The sequence below is a fragment of the Ursus maritimus genome (genome assembly GCF_017311325.1).
Source record: "Ursus maritimus isolate PB19 chromosome Y unlocalized genomic scaffold, ASM1731132v1 scaffold_Y2, whole genome shotgun sequence".
Lineage (NCBI taxonomy): Eukaryota > Metazoa > Chordata > Mammalia > Carnivora > Ursidae > Ursus > Ursus maritimus.
The window spans coordinates 134,211-143,826 of NW_024423335.1; the positions used below are offsets into that span (position 1 = coordinate 134,211).

A 9,616-nucleotide genomic window follows, 5' to 3' on the forward strand; every position below is an offset into this window, starting at 1 on the left:
AATGAATAGTATAATAATAGTGTTGTATGAGAACTATGTATGTATTTTTTCTTTCTTTAAATGAGGCCAAGGGTAAAGGCTGTATGTTGGTTTGTTTACTCTTTGTTCACGTTTTCTGCATGTCTGAAATTACACTAGTCCCAACCTACCCACAGTTCACTGTTTACAGTTTCCATTACCTACGGTCAACTGCGCTACATAAGTCAGAAGATCAAAGAGTAGTCTAGATCATTCACCTTCCTGCATCTTATTCACGTAACACTTACCATCTCATCATCACAAGAAGGGTGAGTACAGTAAAACATATTTTGAAAGACCACATTCAAATAGTGTTTGAGTACACTGATATAGTTGTTCTCTTTTATTATTAGTTATTGCTATTCATCTCTTAGTGTGCCTGATCCATACATTAAACTTCATCTCAGGTATGTACGTATGGTAATATATAGGGTTTGGTGTATTGGGTTTCAGGCATTCACTGGGAATTTTGGAATTTATCTCTCTTGGATGAAGTGACACTACTATATATAAAATAAAAATGTAAACCAAGTGGATAAATGTAAAAATTGGTAATATTAAATGACTCGAATTTTGGTGAAGAGAGATGGTCTTTCTGCTGCAACAAAAGAGGGAAAGAAGAAGTAGTAACAGTTATGGTTGAAGAAAAAAAAATTTTTTTTTTATTTTAAAGATCTTATTTATTTATTTGACAAAAAAAGACAGCCAGCGAGAGAAGGAACACAAGCAGGGGGAGTGGGAGAGGGAGAAGCAGCCTCCCAGCGCAGCAGGAAGCAGGATGTAAGGCTGGATCCCAGGACCCTGGAATCATGCCCCAGGGCTGATGGCAGACGCTTAAGAGACAGCACAAGCAGGGGGAGGGGAAGACTCCTCATTGAGGGAACCCCATATGGGACTCAATCCCAGGACCCTGGGATCATGACCTGAGCCAAAGGCAGAATCTTAACCAGGCTACCCAGGCACCCCTGATCACCTCTCCTAACTAGCCTTCCCAACACCAACATCTTCTGCCAACGGTTGTAGATCATATTTAAGGTAATGTGGGTTCGGGCTATTTTGGGGAATTACTAAATTATGCTGATATCTCTAACATGTAGATGTTATTAGGGTGCCTGGGTGGCTCAGTTGTTCAGCATCTCCCTTCGGCTCAGGGTGTGATCCCAGAGTCCTGGAATCGAGCCCCGTATCGGGCTCCTCTGCTGGGAGCCTGCTTCTTCCTCTCCCACTCCCCCTGCTTGTGTTCCCTCTCTCTCTGTCAAATACATAAAATCTTTAAAACAAACAAACAAAAAAAAGCATATAGATATTATTAAATTCCTGTTTTTCTCTTGTTCGTTTGTCTTTATAGCATGAGGTTCTAGCCAAAAATACAGGGAGCGTTTTTTTTCTTTTCTCCTATACTAGGCTACCTATGCTGCCTGCATAAAGCCATGCACATAATCACAGTCAAGTTTTTGATGCTTCTTTACAGTCAATTTGTAAATCAATCATGTGAAACTTCAATACTAGTCAATAACATAGGCCAGTCATTAAATAACTTCAATTAACACCAATCTGCAAAGACATCTCGGTGGCTCAGTCAGTCAAGCGTCTTCCTTCAGCTCAGGTCATGATCCCAAGGTCCCTGCTCAGCAGAGAGTAGGCTTTTCCCTCTCCCTTCACCTTCTCACCCTTGCTTTCCCTCTCCCTCTCTCAAAACAATAAATAAAATCTTTCTAAAATGTATTACCATCTTTCATTTAGTACCAGGTGAAAAAGAACTCAAAGTATCATAAACAGCAATGCAAAATCACTTCAAAATGAAAAATCATAGGGGTGCCTGGGTGGCTCAGTCGTTAAGTGTCTGCCTTCAGCTCAGGGTGTGATCCCAGCATTCTGGGATCAGGCCCTGCATCAGGCTCTTCTGCTGGGAGCATGCTCTCTCTCCCACTCCCCCTGCTTGTGTTCCCTCTCTCGCTGGCTGTCTCTCTCTCTGTCAAGTAAATAAATAAAATGTTTAAAAAGAAAAGAAAAGAAAAATCATAAAATCTATCTACTTTTAGCTCTATCGTTGGCCAAGAACTAAAATTTCATTTCAGCTTAAAAAAAATCTCATTATTGGGGCACCTGGGTGGTTCCGTCATTAAGCATCTGCCTTTGGCTCAGGGCGTGATCCCAGAGTCCTGGGATAAAGCCCCATATCAGGCTCCTCCACTGGGAGCCTGCTTCTCCCTCTCCCACTCCCCCTGCTTGTGTTCCTTCTCTCGCTGTCTCTCTCTGTCAAATAATTAAATCTTTCAAAAAAAAAAATCTCATTATGGCTTAAAGAATGAGAATTATAAATAAATTTTATCACGTAAGCCACAAAAATTCATATCAGGCAAAAAAAATCGTTTTACTCAGTACCTTAAATGGCTGTCAGATGCCCCTGTGTCATTTTATTTGACTGTAAAAAGAGCTATGTAATTAAAAAGAAACAATAATCAAAACTAAGAAAGTGCTTGTTTAAAATTTGACAGTTCTGGGGTGCCTGTGTGGCTCAGTCACTAAGCATCTGTCCTCGGCTCAGGTAATAATCCCAGGGTCCTTGGATCGAGCCCCACATCGGGCTCCCTGCTCAGCAGGAGGCCTGGTTCTCCCACTCCTCCTGCTTGTGTTTCCTCTCTCTCTGCCAAATAAATAAATAAAATCATAAATAAATAAATAAAATCTGACAGTTCTACACTGTGCCAGATAAGCAGATTTTTTCCAGGGGTGCCTGCGTAGCGCAGTCGTTAAGCATCTGCCTTAGGCTTAGGGCGTGATCCAGGCATTCTGGGATCGAGTCCCACATCTGGCTCCTCCGCTGGGAGCCTGCTTCTTCCTCTCCCACTCCCCTGCTGTGTTCCCTCTCTCGCTGGCTGTCTCTCTGTCACATAAATAAATAAAAATCTTTAAAAAAATATTTTTTTTTCCAATCTTTATTGTGTATCAAAATTTTATAGTTAATATTCATGTGTATTGCTAAGGCAAGATTTTGTCCAGTAATGTATAAATAAAACCATAATTATTTTGGAAGACAACTTCTAACAATAAAGTACTTCTTTAAATTTTTTTTTCTTGGGATGCCTGGGTGGCTCAGTCAGTTAAGTATCTGCTTTCAGCTCAGGTCATGATTGCTGGGTCCTGGGATTGAGCCCCACATCAGGCTCCCTGCTCAGTGGGGAGCCTGCTTCTCCCCCTGCCTGTGTGTGCTCTCTGACAAATAAGTAAATAAAATCTTTTATAAATAATAATAATTTTTTTTCTTCTTTTAAGTAGGCTCCACATCCAGTCTGTAGCCCAACATGGGGCTTGAACTCACCACCCTGAGATCAAGACACAGGCTGAGATCAAGTTTAACCAACTGAGCCACCCATACGACCCTAAAATACCTCCTTAATCCATCATTAAAGACCTAATTCTACTTTTTTTTAAGTTTAATAATTTAAGTAATCTCTACTCCCAAAATGGGGGTCTAATTCACAATCCCGAGATTAAGCGTCCTAAACTCTTCCATCTGAGCCAGGCAGTTGCCCCAAAGACCTAATTTCTAAACAACATAACCTGACTTTATTTCCATGGCCTCTATTTTTTTAAAAGATTTTATTTATTTATTTGACAGAGAGAGAGGGAACACAAGCAGGGGAGTGGGAGAGGCAGAAGCAGGCTTTCCACCAAGCAGGGAGCCCGACTCTGGGGTTCAATCCCAAGATCATGACCTGAGCAGAATGCAGAAGCTTAATGACTGAGCCACCCAGGGACCCCTTCTATGGCCACTATTTAAAGTCAAACAATAATCTTTAAAAACTAGAAATAAACATATGTGTAAATGTCACCAAACATCAGATGTATGTAATGTAAAATTATCTTCACTATCACTCCATTCCAATATTACACAACAAAAAACCATTTCTAAAACCACTTTAGGGGATGCCTGGGTGGCTCAATAGGTTAAGTAGCTGCCTTTGGCTCAGGTCAGGATCCAGCCAGGTGTCAGGCTNCCTTGCTCGGCAAGGAGCCTGCCTCTCCCCCTGTGTGCTCTGCCTGCCTCTCCCTCTGCTTGTGCTCTGTCTCTGACAAATATATAAATCTTAAAAGAATTAAAAAATAAAATCACTTTAGTAAATTTTTCTCCATGAAAGCAAATCAAATTTAGAAAAATACATACATCAGTAAATTTTAAGCTACTTCCATTTCCCAAAAACTTTTTAAAATCAACTACTCTAAAAATGTCCCCCACAGCAAAAAGCACACACAACATTCAACATTTAAACTTGACTTCTCTATTAATCTATCAATTAACAGAATTACCAAAAACACCAAAATGTTTCAGTAACACATTATCAAGATCAAACTAAAAACTGATAAATGATACTTCTAAGTAAACAATATCAATAGATTCTTAGGCAATCCTTCTCTGAGACAGATTAAAGAAATGCTGCAACAGTAATATTTTAATTATACTTTACTCTTTGCCCTAACAAAAACAAAACCTGAAACATTTTCCAAAGCGCATTAAGTCATCGTTGATAATTTCTATAAAGGTTGGAATAATGACAAACTATATTATAAATAGAAGTTAAAACACATTAATATTAAATGTCAGTATGGGTTAAACTGCAACTTACTTAAGCTCATACAGTAGCTACAAAACTCTAAGCAACTACTAGCTGTTTTCAGCTTACTTTATTCACTAAAAACAATATATGCTGTATTACTAATTTATTTTTAAACGGAAACACTCAACAGTGTGTATTATATGCCAATCCTATAAAAATTCTTACGTTACACATTTTTTTTCTTAAAGATTTTATTTATTTGACAGAGAGAGACACAGCGAGATACAGAACACAAGCAGGGGGAGTGGTAGAAGGAGAAGCAGGCTCCCAACAGAGGAGCCCGATATGGGGCTCGACTCCAGGACCCTGGGATCATGACCTGAGCCCAAGGCAGATGCTTAACCAACTAAGCCACCCAGGCGCCCCCCCCCATTATAGAATTTTAAGAGTATTCGATTATAACCATTCTAACGTATACATTTACAGGATGTTTTATTTTTTATGGGAGACAGAGATACAGCACAAGAGGGGTGGGAGAGAGGCAGAGGAAGGAGAAGCAGACTCCCCGCTGAGCAGGGAGCCTGACCCTGGGCTGGATCCTAGGACCCTGAGATTATGACCTGAGCTGCAGGCAGATACTTAACTGACTGAGCCACCCAGGTGTCCCTATTTTACTTTACTTTAAATCAACGAAACTAGCCTTTGGACTAAAGTACCCTCAAAGACCATGAATGTCAAGGTGGAAAGAATATTAAATACAGGTTTGGTGCAGCATGGGACTCTTGATCTTGGGAGTCATGAGCTCCAATCCCACGCTGGGGGCAGTTTACTTAAATAAATAAATATAAACAGTTTGAAGATACATGGTGTCAAACTTTCCAAGTAACTATTTCACTAGTATATTGAGACCAAGAAGGAAGCGATTAAAATGAAGAATTCCATGAGACAGTAACATACTTCTCAGTATTTAAAAGGAAAAAACGATTGATTCATGCTACTACTGATACACCCCTGTGTGGAGTAAGTGTAAAAACCACCCTGAGTGGGATGCCTTAGTGGTTCAGTGGGTTAAGTGTCTGCCTTTGGCTCACGTCACGATCTCAGGGTCCTGGAATCGAGGCCTGCCTCAGGCTCTCTGGGAAGTCTGCTTCTCCCTCTGCCCCTCCCCCTGCTTGTTCTCTCTCTCTCTCACACAAAAATAAATAAAAGTTTTTTTAAAAACCCAAAAAACAAAAAGGAGGGAAGAAACTTGGAAATTACTATGTTTATTATCTTGTGATGATGAACTCACGCATATAAACTTATGTCAAATTTACCAAGTTGTACATGTTAAATATGTGTGCAGTTTTATTTTATGTCAATTATAACTCAACAGAGCTGGGAGGGAAGAAAAGCAGGGAACCATACCTCAGAATATTTTATATTTTATTTCACTTATTTTTTCTTTTTAAAGATTTTATTTATTTATTCGACAGAGATAGAGACAGCCAGCGAGAGAGGGAACACAGGCAGGGGGAGGGGGAGGGGACGAAGCAGGCTCATAGCAGAAGAGCCTGATGTGGGGCTCGATCCCAGATCTCCGGGATCACGCCCTGAGCCGAAGGCAGACGCCTAACCGCTATGCCACACAGGCGCCCCTAAATTAAGTTATTTTAATGTTAAGGTTAAGGAAGTAAAAGCATATAGGAATTCACAAGTCTCAAAACTAAACGAAGTTAATTTTTTATTTCCTTTTTACTGAAACATGGTTGTTTAAACAAACAGAAAAATCACTCAATGTTCGGGTGCCTGAGTGGCTCAGTAGGTTAAGCGTCTGCCCTTGGCTAGGGTCATGATCCCAGGGTTGTGGGATCCAGCCTTAAACTGGGCTCTCTGCTCAGGGGAAGGCTGCTTCTCCCTCTCCCTGTTGCTCCCCATTTATGCGTGTGTGCTCGCTCCCTCTCTCTCTCTCTGTCAAATAAATAAATAATCTTAAAAAAGAAAAAAAAAATCACCCAATGTTTTATGAAGCTACAATTCCACCAAACACAAAGAAATCTCCTATTTAAAACATGATTGTAATTAAAGTTGACAAAGACACACTCACCTTTACAAAAATTAAAAAGCCAGTTCTTTAAACTCCAGTACTGCACAGTATCTGAAGAGTAGGAGTCTAAAGTCAGAGTTTATCTGCCTACAAAATTATGTCAAATTCTCACCAAGTACTTTCAGACATCTACATAAAATTACATTACTTTGACTTTACTTCATTATAACCAAATAGCTTTGCCCATTCTTTTAGAAATTACTATCAGTAAAAGAAATTTCATCAGACCCAAGTTACATGATTAAGTCACTATAATATAAAATACCACTTTCCTTAACGTTCAAAAAAATTTTAACCTGTTGGTGTATCTTTGGAAGTAACAAAAACTACTAAAACTACTAGAATTTTTAAAAGATTAAGATCGTAACAGCGCTGCTTTCATTCTATCATACTGAGTACAGTATTGGGAGTGGCATTTTTAAGGAAGCAATTATTACATACCTAATGAATGTACAGCAATTACTGAAAAAAAATTATTACACTTCAGTTTCTGGTCATTAGTTATACTAAACAACTAAATACAAAAAAGAGACTGGGTTACAGAATCATGATTAGGGGAATTCAAACTACAAATAAAAATACGTGGAAGAAAAATATCTTAAAAATAAAAAGTATTTAATACTTCCTTTGCAATTGCAGCATAAACTAATCAAATTTATAGCTACCTCCTTTACGATGAAAATAAAGTACGTGACAGAAGCTATTCGTTGCACATAAACCAACTTTCACGGTGCCAAGTGACAGCGGACATTTTAGACAGATTTTGCTCAGGAGATGAAAAATGACAGAGACGGAGACTCCATGGCCTTTGTGCAACAGCTTATATGAGAGTAACGACAGGTGCTACAGGTTGATAAGGACATTATCGAGGCTTTTAAATGTAATCTGAAACTTGAGAACGATACTAAAAATTGTACTTTTAAATAACAGAGGCTAAATATTACTAAACACCTTCAAACGACACCAGCTGACAGTAAGGCCTACTCATTGCTTTATTTCCGTTTATATTTCTTCCCTTTCCCAAAGCTCCCCCCTTCATGTCTCCTCCATTTCCCGCCATCTTGGCCGACAGGAGCAGCCATTAACTAAACGCAGCACCAACAACTTTTCATACAAATGAAGAGGGAATCCTCCCACGTCTGTATCAGTCACAGGAAACAAGACTCCAAAAATATTCCAGAATCAAAAAATCGCATTCACAGCAGTGCTTCTATTGCATCCAAACAAGTAAACAACTTCAGGTCACATACAAATCAATATTTATATAAATTCTACACCGCTGTAAAGTACCTTCAACTTACCCCACCTGAAACTAGGGATATAAGAAGCGAACCTAAACTTGTAGTAAAAATTACACATCACAAGCCAACCGCCAGGAGAAAAGGAGTATGTAAGTTGGAAATTTTCATAAGTGCTTGCCTTCACTATACTGTGATATTAAGATTCAGAAATCTCCTAACCAAAATGTCCCGAAATAACTGTTAAGCAGAGCCCCAGAGCGCCGCTGTGGCGGCTATTCAAGCTACAAAATAACATTTCACAAGTACGTAAGCAAGGTATCCTGAATGAGAGAAAAGCAAAAAAATTGTTTTAGCTCGCAGCCACAGTGGCGCTGATCGGTATCGGAGGTTGCGGGAGCAGGAAGCGAGCAAGGTTCGGATTGGAAGACAGTGTCGGCCCTCTATTGCCTACCTTGCCCAAAAGCGTCTTCGTCCTGGCGCCATCTTCATGAAACCTCACGAATCCGAAAAGGCGGCTGTGGGGAGAGACACACGCGGCTCGTTAACACTCTGGGAAGTACACTGCCCCGTCCCTTCTCGAGCCCTAGGCCTTGGTAGCGGAAGCCTCCCGCAGAGCGCCAAGATAAGCACTCTAAAACTACCCGCGGCAAGCTGTACTTGGGCCTCCCCGGAGAGCAGGGCCAGCCGGCCCGGAATCAGCTGGGAAAATGATGGAGGTCGTACCTGTCCAGTCCGCTGAGCGCCTCCCTCTCCTCGGCTGTCAGGCTGGGGGACGCCTCCTCGCTCTCGCCGCTCGCTTTTCCCGCCGCCATTTTCTTTTCCTCATCACCGAAAGCAGAAGCTGCGGTAGCGAGCGACACTCCGCAGGATTTCATGAGTACACAACAAATGTAAAGTCCAACGCTGAAACCCACCACCACCCAGCGAAGAGCTCGAAAAAAAATGCCCTCTTCGCGTGAAACTGGCACACCAACTTTATCGCTGCTGTCTCCTCTTACCCCGGATGACGGCAACGAAAAATCCCAAGATGATGGCAAAAGCAGCGGATGCCAGGGCTGCGGGACTCGGCTACGGGATCACATCGCGGAGTAGGCGGAGACAACAGGAGATGCGGAACCTCGCAGCAATGGGAGTATTTCCTAGAATCTCAAACTTCCCCGGCACCAGCACAAAGTTGTTGTAATTGTGTCACACAGCGAACCCCAAATCTCCCGTAACACCCTCCTCTCCCGCCCCAAGCCCGGCGCCGCCAATTGACGTACCGGTTCGTGTCACATGACCTTTGTTGACTCACGTCAGCCGTGGCTCCACTCAACTTGCTAGCTGTCTGCGCCCCGCCCACAAGGCGTTCCTCTAACAGAGGGTGGGAGGGCCGTCAATTGCTACAACTTATTGGTTGATGGACACGTCTGTCGGGGAAAGCATAATCACCAGACGCACAGAACTCTTGGGTGGGGCTAGTTATGTAAACTCTAATAGGAGAGGGCGGGGCCAAGATCTTGTCCGTCTAGAGCAAAGACGGCCAAAGTAGGATGCTTAGGGGAAGAGTAAAATCGCGCAGATTCTCTGGCGAATGCAAATGCTGGTGAAAGATGCATGGATGTGCGTTGCAACTGAGGATCTGTGTGGTTGCTGGGCTCTTCCAGAGTCTGGTAAGACATGTGTTATTCGTAAGTAGTGCATGGCACTCAACCTTTAACCTTGAAAGAGTC

The 9,616-nt window shown here is 41.6% G+C and overlaps 1 protein-coding gene across 1 annotated transcript in view; it reads right to left on the reverse strand.

Annotated features, from left to right (window-relative positions):
- The window catches only part of LOC103680203 (lysine-specific demethylase 6A-like), a 143,311-nt gene extending 134,193 nt beyond the window's left edge, over window positions 1-9,118 (reverse strand). The window contains 2 exon segments of the mRNA XM_040636038.1: window positions 8,356-8,419; window positions 8,628-9,118. Coding sequence (XP_040491972.1) covers window positions 8,356-8,419; window positions 8,628-8,779 — 216 coding nt within the window. The 5' untranslated portion in view covers window positions 8,780-9,118.
- Between the last annotated feature and the right edge of the window lie 498 nt (window positions 9,119-9,616).